Raw genomic sequence first — 20859 nt, 5'->3', positions numbered from 1 at the left:
CTTTGACAACATACTTATAATCTATTGGTATGAATTTCCAAGGGCTCTGTCAAATGTTTTGTGGATTTTTTTAATGCAATTTAAAAATGAAAATACACACCACAGAATTTTTTTTTTAATAAAATGAGATTGCTGGCGGGGAGGAGGACACACAGTTGGGCTTCAGCAAGAAGCTGTAAGATCAAAACACGAGACACTCTATCACAAATGGGGCACAGGACAGCTTGCCACCCACTTCCGTAGTCAGAATCAGTTTCTGCCCCCTCGTGCCTGTCCCTTCCTCCCCAAAGTCTGGAACAGCAGGCTCGAGGGGGGAGCCTCCCTTTGGTGTCATAGGGCAAAGTCGATTTGGCACAGTTGCTGAGATCAACAACCGCAACAACAGACCTTCACATGTTTTGTCTTTCCTTTTGTCTGCAGGGGGTGCAGCTTTTATATTCCCAAATACTTCAGTATATCCTGAAGCCACGCAAAGAATTACAACTAGGCCAGGTACGAAAACCCCCCTGTGTGATCTGTTCCTTGAGAGACATCCCAGGATGGCCCGTGAGATCCGTGACCTAAGTCACGTGAGTCAGAGGGAGCGGATCCTGGGTCTTGGAGAGAGTCCTGAGCAATCTCATTCTTCCTCTGTGGATTAGGAGCCTAAATTCGGTCAGACCCTCTCATTCAGAGATCACACCAAAGGTCCTTGACTGCAGAATTCAAAGCAGATCAGCCCCTTCACGAGCTACTTTAAAAGACAGATGGGCAAAGATGATCCCTGGATGCCTGGCAGTAAGGAATCGCTCTGCTTTTGGGGTCATGGAAGGACTTCTGTCCTTGGGGGAGCCCACGAAGCAGGAGGCATCCCCTTAGTGCTAGACATGGATCCCCCGGATGTCACAGGAGCCCGTCCTTCGGGGCAGAAGCATGTAATAGATAAAATTTACATCAGACTCTTACTTTATGTCTTTCCTGAGGATTTCTGTACATAATCGATTTATATATCATTCATGAAAACATAAATATTATCCAAGACTTATTAGTGACAAGCACACTATTACATTCTGGGAGTCAGACTTCAGAAAGCATCCTGTTCTCAGAAAGCTGGGCTCTTTATTCCACAGATGTCTGGGGAGCATCTCCTGCATGCCGGCCACGGAGGTAGAAAGGACCCAGCTCACAGGCTCACATACATGTTTTGCCCAAACTTCTCAGTGTTTCAGTAGAGCCACCTAGAGCCAGAGATGGACTCACACACATGAGTATTTAACCCTAAGGGCTAGCATCCTGGAGCCAGAGAGGGACACGCACACATGAGCTGCTTCTAATGGCAGGACTGTAGGAGCAGCGGGGCTTGCAAATGTACCTCCCATGGAAGGAAAAGGACGCTCTCCAGGGAAGGGCCACATGCCCATGGAGGACTAGATGTTTGCAGGTGGACAAGTAGAGTGAGCACATGCATGGCGTAGACTTCTGTCCCTTCACTGGGGCTTACAATGATAACATGGTGATTCGGGACAGCGGATGGGTTTTTCCATAGCCATCCATGGATCTGAGACTCATGTCTTCCTAGACCCAAGCTGTCACCCTTTGACCTCTGGCTCATGTCCAGGCTGCACAAGACTTGTTTTGAATTCATCCAGGGTGCTAAGCTTAGCACCACTGTTTCTTTCCAGTGAGAAAGACTGGGGACCAGTGAGCTAAGAAGCATGAGTGAAGAAGCTTCTTGGAGTCTCTCCTACCCCAGCACTGCCCTGTTACCGCCTTAGTGCCATCAGGCTGCTGATTGTCTTCTTCTCGAACCTCAGAGGAGGGGTTTGTTGCCCTGCTCCTGGGGAACATGGTGGAAAGGCTTGGCCAAAGTGCTTGGTTATCTCTGTCCTGGTAGAGACTTCCCTGGCCATTTAAGTGGGGACAAGATCCAGGGTCTAGAGTGAACTAGACCATGAAGAACCCCACCATTTATCTCTAATAAATGCATCCTTGAGAAAATCGAAGTGTAGGGAAACTACAATGGTTTTGTGAGCATTTAAAAAACATTTCCATCCAAACTTAAAAAAAAAAAAAAAGTTTTCTAAAATGGGGGTTCAGGGCTTGTTTGCTTGCTTCCTTGTTTGCTTGAAGCTGCCTCATAGGTGTCCCTGACTGAGGTGCAAAATCCAGGGATTGTGAGCTAGTGTTGGAGATTTGTCAAAAGATCACAACATTGGCCAAATCCATTGGTACAGCTCAATAGTCAGACCAGCTAGCTGGTTGCTCATTGCTACAAAGGACAGCGTATCCTTTTTGTATTTTAGGATATAGTAGATTTGGAAGATATGGCCTCCCAGGTATATGGAGAGGGGGAGGCTGGGAGGTGATGGCGGGGACACCCCTCTGTGCTTTGTCACAGGGAGGTCAGGCAGCAAATTCAGATGCACCCTGCATAGCTCTGAAAAGGCTCTTCCTTGGGGCCATGATCTGGGACCTGGAAGAGATCACACACAGCTCCATATCTCCATACTAGTAAAGTATGTTTCAGAAACTCAGTTTCTATCAAAAATATCTGTCTTGATGACTGCTACTGTGAATGTCAGGGGAGATACACACATATTGGGATAAGGAGTTTGAATCAGACCCAACAAGCCAGCACTATTTGCTGAAAGGTAGATTCAGGGGTTTAACCTTGGAGAAGAGAGTGACTTCTCTACTAGGTGGAGGCAGGGCTCGACCTTGAACAAATGCACACATGGACGTTTCACTGCTTTGTTCAAGCCTCTGCCTTCTCTTCCCAGGCTTGCTCCTATTCGCTTTGTCCAAACGTTCCTGATTCAAAATGCACCCTCTTTCATGATCCCGTTGTTCAGTTAACATGTAGAGCCGTCTCTCCCCTACTCTTATAAAGTGTTAGCACACAGTTGTATCATTTTACGTTCTAGTTTTCATGGTCATGATTTCATGGTGTTTCATGTTTCTTGAGTTGTGTCGGTTAGAACTACCAGAAGCCCTTTCTCCACCTCTCTTGTAAGTACCCTCCTGCCTTGCTGAACACATACCTCTTGGAGACATGGCCCCTTGGGGTCTCAAGTGACATAAAAGAGACAGGTCTGACTCATCAAACCTTGCATCCTGGTTTTTGACCTCGTGATGTGTCATCCCACCTGGCGTCTTCTGGGCAGTTTATAGGAAAGCTCTGGTGTATGCCAACAAGGACATTCTGAAATTCCATCTCTCCTCTTCCAGCAGCACACAGTCCATGTATCATGACATGCATCTAGAATGCGCTCAAAAGAGACTGGAGGGCTGAACCAGCAAATGCAGCCTTGACTTTGACTTTTCAGCTGGTGATCTTCAGGGGTTTCTCAGGATCTTAAATGATTCCGCGGTTGGAGTTCACAACTTGGTGACGTTTGGTGTCACCAATTGAGTGGAAAGACAACGCAGTTAATGTACATTCTCCCACATCAGGTGCTATGCAAAGCCTATATCCCAGCTCATGGCTAAAAATGTACTCTTTGCGTTCTCCTGGCTAGACCTACCAGAGCAACCTACACAGCTAGGAGGCAAAGGAATACAAGATGTTCCCAGATCTCCATGTCTTTGACAGAAGATTTTAGAAGGATGGTCTGGAGAAAAACAAGGGAGAGTGACTTAATCACATTAGGGTTGACTCCAAAACTTCCTGCCATTGAATATGGTTTTGTTGGCTGGTCCTGGGCAATAGCTGGCTGTCTTCCTGTCTTCGCTTTAGCATCTAGATTCATTGACAGCAGGCAGATCTCATCCTTCCTTCCCTCCCCCAGCCCAGCTAGTGCCCTTCAGCTCTGCTTTGCAAACATGGCATGGATCCTGCAGAATGCAGACGAGCTCTCCTGTGGTCCAAGTTCTGGTCCATTAAAAATAAAGTGGGCGGGTGGACGTCCTAAGGGCTAGAAAATGTTCATCTTTAAGCTTGATGAAAACAGAATACAAAACTTGGTGGACTTAACCCTGCAGGAAGGAGAATAGAATATACATGTTTTCTTGATTCAGTGATGCCCAGGGAAGGGAGTGGGTGTGAAGGAGCAAACTGATCCCAGCTCCCAAGAAATAAATCAAGGTGCTGGTATGGAGGGACCCCAAACCAGTCAAACTCTATATTTTCAGTTTCGTGCTTTTTGATCTGGATCATGGCATAAAACACACTTCTATGGTAACCCTAAGCTGCTCCCACTTTTTATAAATTTTGGTTTCTAAATACACAGCCTGTTACAGAAAAGATAACAGACCCAATGCCAGAACGCAGCCCTTCTCTGACACTGGACCTTCTGCCAAGCGTATGAGTTAATTACCTCAAAGATCATACAGTTCAAGAGAGATGGAGAACGTGTTGAACCGAATGCCAAAAATTAAATGTAAAATCTGTTCTAGGTAGAAGTTCTGTGTCCTACTGTTAGTAAGGGACACATAGCAAATGCTCATGGAGGCATAATTTCTCAAGCAGCCCAAGAGGAGAGCTGCCCAGCAGCAGCCATGCTGCGGGGTGGTGTGGCTGGAGGGGTCCCCGCGGTGGCCGCCTGTCCCAGTGTGGCTTCATTCAGCCCTGCCCAGTGTCCCCTCCCACAGGAGGGAGGCTCAGTGCCCACAGCGCGTGAGCGATAGCTGATAAGGAAGCACAGGACCAGAATTTCATGAACGAAAACAAAACCCTACTTATCTTCCATGGCAATATGTTTATGAACATGTTAATCATCGTTCATATAAATATCACAAATTCTTGGCTAAAAATCAGACTTGGTGTTATTTAGGTCCTGACTTATTTTCAAGAGAGGATGGAACATGGTTATATATCCTAAGAAGGATTTATGAAAAGAGGGTTTCAAAATATTTTTCTCTTGGTAGTTGGGTGTTTAATTTTTTCCAGTCACAATTTCATGAGCAACGCTTTTATGTTCAGAGTGGGAGGGGACCAGCCTACTGACATTTGCTGTTCATTCTGTTAGCATTCTCTCTGGTAAAAAAGACCCAAAGTAGAGCTCTTTGCACGCTTCTATTCACATGTACTGACACACTCAGATAGTAGTTCTGAGATCCCTATCTGTAGGAACACAGTTTCCCGCCTAGAAACAAGTACTGGAAATTGTCTAGAACATGTTTGCTCAAACACATTCAGTGTGTTCCCAGGTCACCTGGGATCTTGTCAAAATGCAGATTCTGATTCAGTAGATCTAGACTGAGATTCTGCCTTTCTCCCAAGCTCCCAGATGTTGCCAACATTACTGGCTTGCAGACCACACTTTGAGATCTAGGATCTAGAACATGTCTTTCTTTTTCATTTGGTCAGCAGAAGGCCCTGGTCAAGTTGTGCCTGTCACCCCCTGAGTTCACCTCGATGCCGTTGTAGTAGACCTGACTATACATAGTAGACTATATATAGACTTGTCTATAGTAGACAAGTAGACTGGTCTCCTTCTGAGACGATTCTGACACTGAAACCCTGGCTGACCAGTTTTTTTAAGACAAAATGCAACTGAACGAGGGTCTGTGCAAAGGGCTCCCAGAGACTTAAGTTGAAATTCAGTTGTAAATTGATAGCGGCTACAGATTTAATTCTCACGTGCAACCCCAACACCAGAAAAGTGAGACTCTGAGGAACTGAGTGGGAAAAGGTTCTGGTCCAAACTGCAAAAATGCCAGCAGAGAAGGAGGGGTGAGCAATAGCAGTTTAAAAAGAAAAAAATCATCTTATTCAACCAGCACTATAGAGGGTAGGATTTCAGAGACCACACTGGTCGAGTTGCTTGTAGCCAGACAGACCAAATAAATTAAGGCAACTCTGGGTTGAATTTCACGTTGCATTTCAGTGGTATTCTTTTGGGATCTGAAAATAAGAAGAGATGCATCGTTAGCAACGTAGTCAAGCTTTTTGAAGATGGACCCACCAGATTACCAATCTAAAATAGGGTCAACTCATCTGTTTAAAGAGAGGTTTTTAACTCATTGACTTGCCCTGCCCTCTGAGTGAGATTTTGTAGCAATATCCAGGTGTGCTGAAGTATCTGGCTGTGGCTTTCAGTTGGCTCAGAATGACACATGGCATTGAATTGAGTCCCCATCAATCCAAGAAAACGTAGTTTTGAAGTGGATCTGTAAGGGGATTTTGTGTAGAAATCACTTTAGGTATGCACAGTTAGTAAGAATATGCATGGTAATGTTCTGGAGTATATTTTTGAAAGAACCTTGAAATGACTTAAAATCTTCATAATCGTTAATAGAACTTGTGCTGAGGTTGCAGAAGTAAAGCTAAATTTGCATTGTGAAGTGCAATGATGATTTATGAGACAAATGATAATGCATTGGAAATACAAAGAAGTTACTGGCTTATGCTTCAGCTTGTTGTTGTTGTTTTTTAAACATTTAGTTATTTATTTGAGAGAGAGAGAGAGCATGAGCAGAGTGAGGGGCAGACAGAGAAGCGGACTCCCCACTGAGCACGGAGCCCAACGCATGGGATCCTGGGATCATGACCTGAGCCAATGATAGATACTCAACTGACTGAGCCACCCAGGCGCCCCTAGGCTTCAGCTCCTATGCTCATTGTGAACATGCAATATTATTTGTCTCCTGATTGATTTCATGTAGTTCTTTTAGAGAAATTCTAATTTCATTTAGAGGAAGAGAAAAAGTAGATATTTACATAGAAAAATAACAGGATACTTAAGACTGATTTAATATAACTGGGTGAGATTATTAAAGAGAAAATGAGGAGTCACTGAGAGAGGCAGCTGGCCAATAAGAGGATAAGTGGGCATGCTCGTTTCCAGGGAAGAAGAAGAGAAAGGAACATGAGTATGGTTTGGTGGACTTAGGGGCAGGCCTCGAGCAAGAACTGTTGGACTTACAAATTTGTGAGCACTGCTCTGGATGATTCATGACGATAACAAAGGGGTGAATTTAGGTCAGTCACAGGTAGAAGCAGGTCCAAGTAGATTGTGAGAAACAATATGGTCTTGACCTATGATGATTGTAGGAAGTTTCCTTGGAAGACTCAGCAAACTGCAAGAATCTATCAGAGTTGTCAGGTCAGTGGGTGAAAATGTTAGATCAATAGACTAAACAAAATGGTAATTTCTAAGCAAAACCCAAACCTAATGGAATACAGGTTTGGTATTTCTATGGATTACTGGATTTCCATTCACAGTATTTATTCTAATAAACACAAAAGTTATGACAATCACAAAAAACACAGGATATATCTATTATAAATTACATTATTGATCGTTTAGTTGATTTATTTGTCTTTGCAGATATACCTTATGACCCACCCAGGAGATCAGCCTGGACTAGTCACGGTCACCCCACCCCCCAGTCGAAAGGTACAGTGTTGGCCCAGCTGCTTGAGTCTGCATGTCACAAGGCAGTAGATAACCATTAATGGAACACATAACAATTTCTGCAGCGAATCTATGCTTTTTCAATGCATAGAGTGTTTGTTCCATTGGCAACGATGTGCAACTGGTCTTTAAATGCAATGATTCTTTTTCTACTGGGGTTATGCCTACTTCCATACTTCCATAACAAAAAGAAACAAATGATGTAATGTATTTCAACAAGGACAAAGGCAAGTCTCATGAGATGTCTGGGCACAGATTAAATACTGGGTGATTTCCTAATCTTGGCCATGTTTGAAAGTATCTGTAACTTTATTTTCCTGGTGATTTCCCCTTTTCTGTTTCGTTTAGACTATGATTCATTTTAATCGGTTTCTCAAATTCTTTTTTTTTTTCTAGTTTTGGAAACAGTGTTGTATAAATATTTTTTTAAAAAATAATTTAAAGTGCCCTCTCTCTCTCTCTCTTTTTTTTGCTACAATTTCTACATTTGGTTTCATTAGAAAGGAAATTTCTTGCCATTAAATGTGACTTAGTATGAGAGTAAGACGACATGCTAATAACTAAGATAATTGTTGGAATGGTGCTATAACACCATCAAAGACTAATGGTTCAAACAGAAGTTATAGCTACTCTGTCCATTGTTTTTGGATTTTCAGCTGCTCAGCCGTCTCCTTCCGCAGTGCCCAAAACTGAAGACCAGCGTCCTCAGCTAGGTATGTTTTCAGGGAACGTCTTGCTGGCCATCAAAAAAGAAGTAGATTTAGCGCACGTATTTCTAAAATGTGTCACTTCCTAAATGAAATTAATGAGATTTCATCCTCTTTATCATGGCTCCATATATAAAATGTGGACCAAGTCATCGGTCTATTCAATGGGGATAGCTTGAGATTTTGCTAAAACATTTCCGAAGTCTATGCAGTGAATACGGAGAAGACATTCTGTTGCATGCAGGCTGTTTCTTTGTGACAGATGAGTTCTCATTTTACCTTCAGGCCACGTGCTGCATGCCGGCATTTTGCCAGGTCCAATGTGGAGGGCATTGGAGGGTGGATATTGCCAGTATGCTGAGCAATATGGCCAGCATGGTGCCGGGGCCAAGTGGGGACATATCTTGTTTCCCCAATTTCTGTCCAGGGACTTAGAGCTGGGTGTTGGGAACCCTGAATCAACCTGCACTTAACAGCCAGCTAAGAGGCCTTTAGCAAGAAATTTCTCTCAGGTTCCATGTGACATCTTACTCAATATAGGAAGTGGTTCTAGGTGACTTTGGTGTATGTGGGGGGTGGGGCGGGTACATTCAACTCTGAAATCTGGAAACACAAGTGGGTTAGCATTATGGCTGCAGCGACATGATATCGAGTCATGATGTGGTCTTTGGTCTTTGGGATTTGACTATTTCTTCTTCTTCTTCTTTTGTTTTGTTTTGTTTTTCTGTAGATCCTTATCAGATTCTTGGACCAACAAGTAGCCGCCTTGCAAACCCAGGTGAGCTCATGCTGGTGGTTTTGCTCCTAACAAAGTTACCCTTTTTGGCTGTGGCTGTTTTGTAAGATTAACTTGTATTGGTGAGAAATCCCTTCACCTGAACAAAGTTGAGTTTAGATCTCGTTGGATTATTTGCCTAAGTGGGATAAAATGGATCATATTAAGAATTAAGACATTAGCTTCAGCAAAGAGCAGTATCAGCTAAAGTAAGCTATATTACTTCCCTTGGGTCTCCGACAACAGACATTTATTGCCTCACAGGCTGAAAGCCAGACGTCCAAAGTCCAAGTGTCAAGTGTCATGTGAGGGCTGTGAAGAATGATCTGTTTCAGATCTCTCTCCTTGGCTTGTAGATAGCTGTCTTCTCTGTGTGTCTCTTTACCTGTCTTCTCTGAGTGTGTGTCTGTCTGTGTCCAAATTTCCCTTTATAAGGACCCCAGTCATATTGGATTAGAACCTACCTTGACGTTACTTCCACTTGGTCACCTCTATAAAGACCCTATTGCCAAATAAGTTCACATTCTGAGATCCTGGAGGTTAGGATTCCAACATAGGCATTTTGGGGGGACACAACCGAACCCATCGCACAAACCAATTAAGTAATATCTTGAAAAGGAGAACCTTAATTTCCACTGTAAGTCTTCAGATCTAGGACCATCATCAATGAACTGTCTGATTTTGAGCTTAGAGGCTAGAAGAAAGTGCGCGTTCTTAACTGGCCCCCTTGTGACCCATACCTTGCCAAGGGTCATCACCTGTCATCACATTTCAGTGCCCACCAAACAGTTTTATTTGTTTGTACTCAGATTAAAGCCAGCTGTGCTGGCCTCAGCTTCAGAAATTCACAGCATATGCTTAGTATTCTCAACAGCACATTCAGATGCCAAGATGACATAGGCATATTGCAAGGACAAGCTGGAATGTATATTTCCTAAACACTGAGGCCAAAATCGGATTGGGAATGGAAAAGTCCAGATTCAATCAGCATGCATCCCTGCAAGGGAATCTATATTTTGAGAACATGAAATATCATCATTATTGAGTGTCTGAAGCTTTGACATTCGGTTTTAGGTAACGTTCACTAGTTCAGCAAATACGTTTAGGCATTTGAACTAAGGGACTGTTTCATTTCCTACTCTACCCTGGGACCTGGACCAGGCACTCGATAATTAGTTGTTGAATAAATGAATGTGGGGAATAAGGAGACACTGTCCTTGATCCTCACAGACCTGACATTCTGGCGGAGAAATGAACACAGGTGGTTACAACCTCTGTCCACGGAGCCACGGGCTCTGTTCCCTTCAGCGAGCATCCAACTGATGGCCAAGGCTCCTGGGTCTTTGGTCTCCCCTAGTCCCGGTGCTCACGTATGACAGCTCCATAACTGTTCAACTAAAAATGATTACCATGTTTTGAGATGACTATTATCAGTCATGCTTCAGGAAGACTGATCTGGCCGCGGTGTTCAGGATAGATTGGAACGAGGAAAGAAACGGAAGCAGAAGCACTCTGGGGACGTTAATAGAATCGTGTGAAATAACAAATACACTCCCCCCACACCCTGCGTAATGCCTGGGCAGGCTCTCATGTTGGTGGAGCCGCCAAGTGACAGCCCAGACAGGGTATTGTGTACCTTCTGCAAGAGAGGACTCAGAGATCCAGCAACATTAGGTAACTTTCCCGGAGTCACACGGCCAATAAGAAGGGAGGTGAAAGCCCTGTCCCCCAAGTCTGGTTTATTTTCTTGTCCTTCACCGCCCCTGACTAAGCATGAGGGAGGAAGGAGGGCTTGGAGAATGGAGGCCAAGAGAATAGAAAGAAAGGATTTCCATTTAGTTCTACGACAGTTCAGACACTGGGGAAACGTCTCGGTGCCTGACAGGTGGGCAGGTGGGCAGGTCTGCACTGGGGGCGAAGACCACACTTTGTGTCACAAAACCATCCTTCCTGGGCCTGGGGAAGGCGCCAACATCCCCACTCAGGGCTGGAGGATAAAGATTTATTTTACCCCGTTTATAATGAATTAGGCCTTCTCTCCATCTCTCCTTGGGCTGCACGTCAGTTGTGTTCATGTGGCCTTCTGACCCCAAACCCGGAATGTCTTTTATCTTCCTGTGAATGAGACTGCCTCTTCCTGTGTGATTCTATTTTCCCATTCTCTGATAAATAAATCCTTCATCACTTACAATTGTTGCCTTTGCTCTTTGTACAGTGCAAACTCTTCTTAATCATTTTAAATGGAAAGGTGACATCATCGTGCATATGTGGGGAGGATAATGAGAGTATCCCAGTGTCTCTGTCCCAGATACTCACTTGATGTGCATTTGATGGGCTGTATTTCTCCTGCTGAGAGGTGTGTCCCTGCAGAATTATGTGATGGGTCACGGATAAGCCACGCGGCAGCTTTATGTCCCATCAGAACGGCTGCACATGTAAGGTGGCTTCTCTGATGAAATGAAGTTGACTTTTCTGGGAACGTGCTTTCTCGGGTGGCTCCCTTGATGCTAATGGATACCCTTCGGTGGTGGGCATGAAGCGTATCCAGTGTCACATGCACCTGGACACCGGTGTTAGGGATGTTTTTGCCATCTGTTTGGAGATGGGAGTGTCCGGTCTTCCACTGGGGACTTCCCAAGCTGCGGGCCCAGGGAAGGGACAACCTGGAGAGGGGTAAGGAGTGTGGAGATGTGTGCAGAAAGCGGGGCCTGTAAGCAATGGCTTTTGCCGTGATTTGGCATGTAGGCTTGGAGTCTGGGTTCCAACCCCTGCTGACCTTGGGTGGGATAAGTCACTCTACCTCTCTAGGCTCTAATGTCCTCACCTCCACAATGGGATCTCATATGATTGGGGGGGGGATAAAAAGATATATAAATATAAGATGTTCAGAACGGTGCCTGGTGCATAGTAGGCCTTCAGTGATCACCAGCCAGCCCTGAAAATACTGTTTGCTATTCTTCAAGGCCAAAGGGGGCCGGGGGCGGGGGGCGGTGTGCAGGGAAATGTGTGCACAGGAAGGGGGGGGGCACTTGGCTTCCTTTTGTCATCTTATAGCTCTAGGCAAGGTGTGTGCCTCTCTTTAAACTCTTGATTTTCAGCTCAAACATTCATGTATTGAATATGTCCTTATTGTGACCCAGCGAGATAGTACCATTACCATCACCCCCATTTTACAGAGGAGGGCACTGAGGCACGGAGAGCTGGGTGAGTTGCCCAAGGTCCTGTATGTGCCAGTGCCGGGAGTCCTCAGAGGCAGTGATGATTCCAAAGTGGTGCTTGCAGCCACTGTACTGCCCTGTCCGCTACCAAGTCCTGCCGGAGCCACACAGAGCCTGGGGCAAAGTTTTCTCCCTGGGATGCTCCTGCTGCCTGGAGCCTAACATGGTGGAGGGGCCAGGCTGAGAACAGGGGTTTCTTTGCAGCATAGCCTGCTGTGGTCGGAAGTGGCCCCAGTGGGCTGCCACCCTGTGCTCATTGGGCCCCCCTCTGCTCTGCCCCTCCATTAGGAGGTGGTCGTGGTGCCCCGGTCTGGGGACACCTCTCCTACTGGACCCACAGCTGCCGAGTCATTCCCAGGTCTGCTTTTTTCTGTGCTTTGTAAGCCTTTTAGATGTTTTGCCCTTTTCTGCTCAGTCAACCTTCTTTGCTACTGTTATTTCTCTTCTTTCCTTTAATTGCATTAAGAGATCACTTTCCTTCTAGAAATTAAAGGATTGCCTTTCATTCATTCTATTTCAGGCCGCACCCCTCCCCCTTTCATCCCACTGGGCTCTTCTGTGGGTGGACAGCCGAGAGGTCTTTGTTTTCCCCACCAGTCCTGGCTATTTGGTTAATTACACTAGATAAAACCAAGGCTGTTAGCAAGACAGGGCAAGAAAACAGATGTGAAGCGTTTTCCAGAAGTAAGGTGATGGACCAGGGGGGAGGTGGCAGGGCTCCTGGGGGGCGATCCCAAATGTAAGAGCTTCTCTTTCACTTTCTGTCTTGTCCAGTGAACAAACCACACCCCTCTAAGGCTTCCTAAACCTTAGGTATCCTTGATTTGGATTCCCTGTTGTATGTTCTAAAATGCATCAAATGTTTCTGTTTTAATTGCTCTGAAATTTGTGGCCACAAGGATCTCAGTTAACCTCCCACTGGCTGAGTTCTCAGCCGCCACGTGCATCCACGACAGTTCTTTCACAGTGAAAAAACCTGCCCTATACTGGGAATACAACGGATTTTGTTATGAATATTAAATTTAACAACAAATGAGCTTGACGTAGTGTTGCATTTTTGTAACATTTACTTAAACAGGAATTGGTTTTCCATTTTTGCTTTTGTGCTCGGGTTTGGAAGCTGATGAATTTTGTTTAGAGATCTCTGATTGCCATAGACCCTTGAAAGGCTCAGAGGCCTGAGCCCTGTGTCTTCAAGGCTGCTGGGTAAAATGGTCTAGTAAGAAATTGCTCATCTTTGAATTCCCAGCCATGAATTTAGGTCCCTGACTTTCTAGTTCTTCAGGAGCAGGAAAGATAAGAAACCACTTTTGTCCACTGGTTCTCTCCTATACATGTTTACAAAGGAAATGGGCAAGGGACAGATTCTTAAGAGCAATGCCAAGGTTTGAATAAATACCAAGTATTTTTCTGGCTATTTAGGAAGTTCTGTGTATTTATGCAAGATCTGTGGAATTAATCTCTCTGTGGGAGGAGGCTGACAGTGAATATTTATTTTCAGACAACTCTATGTGTTTATGTTGAAGCGTAAGTTGGAATGTTAAATAAAAATCCAAAAAAAAAAAAAAACATGTTTTTCCCTATTCCCAGGTCCGATATGGAATTTTTTTTCAAGTAGTAATCCTTTGGTTACAATATATATACTGAAACCATATGGTTTTCTCATACCATTCTTTGTATTTTTTTAAAAAAATGCATATTAATGAGATGTTGGGGGCAACAGACTTGATTGGGAACAGTTTGAATATGTGGTTCGGAAAAAGCATAGGCTTCCATTGAGATGAACGACAAGCTGTTAATATATTTCAAATGTGTTGCAAGACTGAAAATGATAATTTTCCAGAACACATTCAGAAAAGGCTGACCTTTCTCACGATGCTATTGTATGGATGAATTCACAAACATATCCAATTCCATGTAGTCAATGTGGAAACAAGGATTTACGAATTGGACAGCTTATACAGGGAGTTAAGGAGGGGGAGGATTTAGGAAAAAGCAAATTTATAATTGATTTTTGCACAACGTCAGTTCCCTGAAGAGTTGCCAGTTAAAGTTACTTTAATCATTTTATCACATATATTGATACTTACTGAACGTGTAATAAAGAGTAATCATTTTGGTGTAAGCCCGAGGCAGTGGTATAGCTGGAGTTTGGGTGGAAAGACGTGCCTCTTATTTGCTTGCAAAGCTTCTCAAATCTGTTCAGCACATCTGAGCTTCTCCCCGTGCTCAATACTGCTGTCGATATTTACATGCTTCTCTCCTGTGGGGAACCGTAAATCATCTTATCGTGGTATAACATGGTGGCTAGAATGATGTGCCTGGATGTCTCTCGGAATTTATTAAAACCTAAAAGCCACATCCACACGTCTCCAATGGGATAAAAAAAATTCTGGCCATGCCCCTCCACCCCCAAACTACATGAGATCTCAGGTAAAGCTGGAGTCTCCTTTGGCCCCTAAAAGGCTCACAACCACACACCGATCACCGTTCTTCTTTGGGAAACTCTCCTGAACACAACTGGTATCGCAATGCGGGGGCAACACGTGGATTTCCGTTACGGCGCAGTTGCCCAAGTACTGGAAATAGGTGATCTGGTTTGAAAAAGAGCCAACCTTTTTCTAAACTTCCTCATTCTGAGTGGGTTAATTCTGTTCTAGGAAAAGTTTTGACAGAATTGCTTTCTGGGTGCCAGCAAAATGTTATGTTAGAAATAACGGTGTTTACTTCCATTCTCTAGGTTTTTCCATAAACTTTTAGAAGTTCATTTCCTAAATCTGACTTTTATTATTTCACTTGACCTTGCCAATATAAATGGTATTAAGTCATTATTGCCATCGACATAATGGCACTTTCTGCTTCACAAAATAGGAAAAATAAACCCTTTCACCCCTGAAATGCAAAGTGGACTTGGCCGGTTTTCTAAGGAAGTACGAAATGGATGGGACCCACCTAAACTTGGCCCCATAGGAATTCTTTGCATTCCGGAAAGGACTTGGATCTGCTGATCTGCCTGATAGTCACCCAGGATCCTGGCCTTGGGTCAGGTTCCCTAGACACAGGGCTTGGGATAAGAATATACTTGTGGAAGTGATCAGTAAAGTGTGTGTTTCTGGGAGAGAGGCGATGATGAAGTGGAGAGGGCAGAGGTCAGGCTGTGGGGGCTAGTGGCCTTACCCAGAACCTTGCCATGGTCTGATCCCTTGGGGAGATCCGGAATACGAGCAGCTCACACAGTTGGCCCCTCCCTGGGGCAAGGAGATAGGCCTCTCATCCATGGTGTCAGCCCCTCCGACTGTGGGCTCCCTGGGGTGGGTGAAACAACTCCTGTTCAGCCAGGGTCGTTTTCCGGAGAAGAGGGAGGAAGGCTGTGGGACAAGAGCTGGGCCCACCCCAGCAGCTGAGGGATGGATGCATGGGCAGGTTAAGGGATTTGCATGGAACACCACTAGCATCCACTTCTGTCACCGAGGAAACAATGCTTTCTGCTCAGCCTGTTCTCACGGGTATCCCGTTTCCTTTTCCCACCTCACTAGGGAGTGGACAGATCCAGCTCTGGCAGTTTCTCCTGGAGCTCCTGTCAGACAGCTCAAACTCCAACTGCATCACCTGGGAGGGCACCAATGGGGAATTCAAGATGACCGATCCTGATGAGGTTGCCCGGCGCTGGGGAGAACGGAAAAGCAAACCCAATATGAACTACGATAAACTCAGCCGTGCCCTCCGCTACTACTATGACAAAAATATCATGACCAAAGTCCACGGGAAGCGCTACGCCTACAAGTTTGACTTCCACGGGATCGCCCAGGCCCTACAGCCCCACCCCCCAGAATCGTCTCTGTACAAGTACCCCTCGGACCTCCCTTACATGGGTTCCTATCACGCCCACCCTCAGAAGATGAACTTCGTGGCCCCCCACCCTCCGGCCCTCCCTGTGACATCGTCCAGTTTCTTCGCCACCCCAAACCCTTACTGGAATTCGCCAACTGGAGGTATATACCCCAACACGAGGCTTCCGGCCGGCCATATGCCCTCACATCTGGGCACTTACTACTAGAGCCGGGAGGGAGGCCTTTCCCAACACATACGATCACCAAGAAATTGCCACAAACTCTATTGGAGAACGTGAATCAAAAGTGCCTCAAGAGGAGTGAAGTAGCTTGAGTGGCGCTGGGGAAGGAAGCCAGGGGAGAGATCCAAAGACTCTTGGTGGGAGGGAATTACTAGAGTATTTCTACAGGAAGAGAGAGGATGCTACAAATGTAATGTATACAGACATATCATGTGCGGACCAAACCTGTAAAAGACATTGTAAGTAGAAGTATGACGTCACAAGGACAAAGTGCCAAAGAAAGTGTTCTTGAGAAGTGTACAAACTTCCGAGGAGAGTCTGGGGTCCTGCTGGTGTCAAGTGGGGGCGGTGAGAGTAAAGGGATAGTGATAACGCAGTCTTGACCTAACACACCAATGGAATGTCATTGTAAGGAAAACTACCTGTATTTAAAATTAGAAACATATCCAAAATGAAAAAGAGAAAGAAAAGAGACTGCAGCCCATGGACCAACGACCACATGGAACTCAGCGACACTTGCTGTCTTGGTGGGAAATCGGATTCTTTCCATTGGGTGGAGAGCCACCAGCTCTCGCCAACCCCTGAAGACGACCCAAGGCTGCCAGCTTTATCCCGGACAGTATTGTGGGGACTGTGAGCCCAGCGGGGTAGCGGGGCTGAGAACTGTGAGGACAGTGAGCGTGTGGGTGTAGATGGAGGGCTGGAGGAGGTGAAGAGGAGGGAGCGGAGGAGGAGGAGGCCACGGAGCTGGGAGAGACACTTGTTGAGCAGTAGAGACTGGACTTAGGACAGTACAGAGACTTGGAGAAGCGAGTGGAGGAGACTTGCGGGTTAATCAGTCAGTGTTCTACCAAACGCAGTGTTAAGAGTCCCGCGCAGCGGAGGAAGGGGGAAGCCGTAGGATTCCCGAAACAAAAATATGCATCTCTCTTTTTTTTTCGTTTGTTTGTTTGTTTGTCAAAAGAAAATTTTAACTGGAATTGTCTGATATTTAAAAGAAACATTCGGGACCTCATCGCAAGGTGTGGGTTCCGGTCCCCACAGGGTCAGGTAAGTGGTGGCCTCCTTGGATGTTGCCATCCGAAACCACCGAGGCATTTGGGTTAGGCAGAGGCTCCGGTTTCCCTGTCGAGTCGCGAACGCTGTGCGTTTGTCAGAATGAAGTATACAAGTCAATGTTTTGTTTTTTTTTCCTTTTTATATAATAATTATATAACTTATGCATTTATACACTACGAGTTGATCTCGGCCAGCCAAAGATACACGACAAAAGAGACAATCAACGATAGAATGTGGCCTTGACTTTTAACTCTGTATGCTTAATGTTTACAATATGAAGTTATTAGTTCTTAGGATGCAGAATGTATGTAATAAAACAAGCTTGGCCTAGCATGGCAAATCAGATTGACGCAGGAGTCTGCATTTGCACTTTTTTTTTTTTTAAGCGACTAAAGTTGCCTAATAGAGACGTGTGCTTAACTTTTGGGTTTTGCGTTAAAATTTTGTTTTGTCCAGGAAATCATGCAAGTGAGAGCCAAGCAAATAGGGTGTTAGGTGCCCAGACGGAGTGGCCTTTCCAGGCCCTTCTTGCTGACATTCTCTTATCCCTAGTCTCTCCTGGAGCAGAAGAACCGAAGGTTTCACATTGGAACCCCCATATTTGTGCCCAGAACGGAAAGAGGCCTCTGAAGCCGGGGCTCTGACAAATTCCACATAAATGTCTGGTCAGAAAATCTCCCTTAATTCCTTCTGTGATCCTAATACATTTGTCAAAGGGCGAACAAGCCACAGCTCTCAGTGCAAACTGTATTCTTGTTAGTAAATAAAGCATCACAGAGAGCCACAATTGCTTGCTCTGAAGAAATGAGGGATAGCATCTAAATTTGCCATGTGGTCTCCCTTGCAGATGACCTCGCCAGGTCTTCCCGCACCGGGAGGAGTCACCATTGGGAATTCACGGGCCCTGAGCCTGACATGTCACCAGAAACGGTGTCTATGATCTTGTGTCAATTTCCCTGGACATCTTTTCTCTTCTGTGTGTCACAGATGCCTCCAACCTTGGCCAAGGTGAAGGCAGGTTTGAGCAGGGGATACAAAGCAAGTGAGAGACAGCAATACTGAACAACTTCTTAGCCTGAGTCAGTTTCTGAATTGGCCCATTTCATAGCTGTTTTGGGGCTTGTTTTGCACTTTGTAATCCTTTTGCTATGATTAAATCGAGTTGCCAAACCTCTGTGCTATGGATATTTTGGCAGTGGTCCTTCAAGTCAGTAGGATCCGATTACCAAAGCTTCAGACACTCTGCATTACTTGGATTAAAAGAAGGCCAACCATCAATCATTTTGCAGCAGCTTGGGAAGGGTCCATAAAGTGCCTGTATCTCCTTAGGGAGGAAAAAAAAAAAAGCATAAAAGCTGGCAGCTGGGGTGACCCAAACCTTTCTAATGGAAAAGATCAGTCATCTTTATTTTGCAATGCAGAGTCAAGGACACCTACAGTCTGCTTATAAATACGAGTTTACTGGGATAATCACTCAATTCCACTCTTCCAAGATTATATCATGAGCAAAATAATAAAAAAGAAGATCTGATTATCATATTCAATCTTAGCAGATGTTTTCAGTTAGGTTCTCCAACACACCCCTCCCCAACCCAGATTATTAGCAAGCTTTATGGCAAGTGTAAGCCACAGGGATAATTTCGGATAACATGATAATGCTGTGTTCTCCCAAATAAATACTACTTACATTACATCTCAAAATAACGTTAGCTCTCTGCTCCTGTCTTAGTCTGACTCCAGAGCACTCTTCAGTTCATATTCATAATTAAATATGAAACTTTTCTCCCTCTGCTTCTCCCATCTCTGGGTTTGCCTTCATGGATGGTCCCTGTCCCTGTGCAGTATCACTTCTCCTGGCAAGAGATTTGTCCACTCTTGTCTTCTGTGGTCTCTGGGGCTCGTCATTAGTGGGATCCCTGCAATAGCCTTTTGGGCACTTGGCGACCCCTCTGTTCTTCCCATATCTCAGGCAAGACTTCATTTTTGCTCCCACTCTAATGCCTTTGCCAAGTCTCGGAAAGTTGATGGTGAAGAAGTCTGTCAGGACTAATGCATTCGGAGGAATCATTGCCCATCCCGAGCACCTGCCTGTATCGTTGCAGCACCTGTCGCCTGGGAACAAGGGCCCAGAGGGGCCTTGACTTGGATAGGGGCGTGGCAGAGACCCCTGATGCTTTGGAGCTGGGAGGTGATGGCAAAGAGGGAAAACACCGATGTCCCACAGGCCCCCGAATGGGCCTTTAACTGTAGACACAATACAGCGTTTTAAAAAGCCTTGTTTAATTGGTCTCTCATCACTACACCTGATTACAAGTTTTGGGATGGCTACTCAGGGAAGAAAAAACACTTCGGACTACTCAAAGTTAGAGCGATTTCTGTTCCTTCTCTTTATCTTACCCTTGGTTTTAGGAATGTGTTAAAATGTTTTTATATCCAGTGAGGAAAAGGTTGGATAAAAAAAAAAAAGAAGTCAAATATTAAAGGGAACTAGGACCTCTTTATTTATCAGAGAGCTGTGGTTCTCAAAGTGGGGTCCCAGGACCAGTAGCATCAACTTCACTTGGGAATGTAATAGACATGAAGATTCCCAGGCCCCAGCTCAGACCTCCTGAACCAGAAACTCTGTAGGCAGGGCTCTGCCACACGTTCTGACAAGCCCTTTGGGTGATTCTGATGCATGCTGAGGTCAGAGAACCACTGCAGCAGAGGGAAAGAGAATCTATGTCTCCATGTGTGATGTTCAGTGGGAAATCTCAGTCCTGTACAGGTTTTCTTGTGGCCAGATGAAAACCCACCATCAGGGAAGCCAGTTGACTCTGGACGTGTCCTCCTGAGTTATGGGCCCTCTGAGCAGCTCTCCTCCCTACTGTTAATTTGTCCCCGTGTGTATTAGTTATTTACCACCCAGGAACACATGACCATGAATCCAACAGTTGGAAGCAATGCACATCTATCATCTCACCCTTTTTGTGGGTCAGGGAGTCCAGGCACAAGGTAACTGGGTCCTTTGCTCAGGGTCTCACGGAGCTGAAACCAAGGAGTCAGATAGGACAATGATCTCCTCTGAGGCTGGGGTCCTTTTCCTAGCTCACTGGATGGGGCAGATATCAGGTCTTGCACTTATAGGACTGAGGCTGTCACTCTCAACTCTTCGAGGCCACTTAGAGTCCTCGCTGCATGGCCCTTTCCACAGCAAGGCAGTTGCTTCTTCAAGGCCAGCAGGAGACTCTCTTTCATGTTGAATCTCTTGGGCGTTTTAAAAAAAAGCTCCCCTGATTAGACCAGGCCCACCCAGAATAACCTCTTTTGTAAAATTAACACAAAATTACCCATCATATTCACAGGTCCTGCTCACAGTCCAGTAGCGAGGTTTGGGAAGGGCATGTACACCAGGGGATGGGAATCTTGGGGACCAAATTAGAATTCTGCCTACACACCATGGATATATGGTCTGTCTTCTAACTTGTTTTAAGTACCTCTGGTCAATCAAACCTCCTTAAAATTGCCCAGTGGACCAGCCACATCTCAATAGCCTTGTATATCTGAAACCAGGAGCTCTGTGGCTCCCTCTCTCACTGGTAATGTGGGCCTCCTTCAGCTCGTCTGATGGTCTTATTCTGACCAATCTGAAAAACTTTATGTTGAAATCGTAAGGCCTAATGCTAATTGCTCAACAATATTTACATAATTT

The 20859-nt window shown here is 45.2% G+C and overlaps 1 protein-coding gene across 5 annotated transcripts in view; it reads left to right on the top strand.

The window, feature by feature from the left end:
• Window positions 1-18702, top strand: part of ERG (ETS transcription factor ERG) — a 173396-nt gene extending 154694 nt beyond the window's left edge. For 4 of the 5 annotated variants that reach the window (XM_046003310.1, XM_046003311.1, XM_046003314.1 and 1 more), the window contains 5 exons: window positions 421-492; window positions 7251-7319; window positions 7994-8050; window positions 8775-8822; window positions 15574-18702. In XM_046003310.1, coding sequence (XP_045859266.1) covers window positions 421-492; window positions 7251-7319; window positions 7994-8050; window positions 8775-8822; window positions 15574-16094 — 767 coding nt within the window. In that variant the 3' untranslated portion in view covers window positions 16095-18702. The remainder of the gene's footprint in view (window positions 1-420; window positions 493-7250; window positions 7320-7993; window positions 8051-8774; window positions 8823-15573) is intronic. The other variant, XM_046003312.1, reaches the window with a different exon arrangement.
• The last annotated feature ends 2157 nt before the right edge of the window (window positions 18703-20859 follow it).

This window comes from Meles meles, chromosome 4 (genome assembly GCF_922984935.1).
Source record: "Meles meles chromosome 4, mMelMel3.1 paternal haplotype, whole genome shotgun sequence".
Taxonomy (NCBI): domain Eukaryota; kingdom Metazoa; phylum Chordata; class Mammalia; order Carnivora; family Mustelidae; genus Meles; species Meles meles.
The sequence above is the reverse complement of the archived record's forward strand: the minus strand, read 5'-3'. Positions and strand labels throughout refer to the sequence as shown.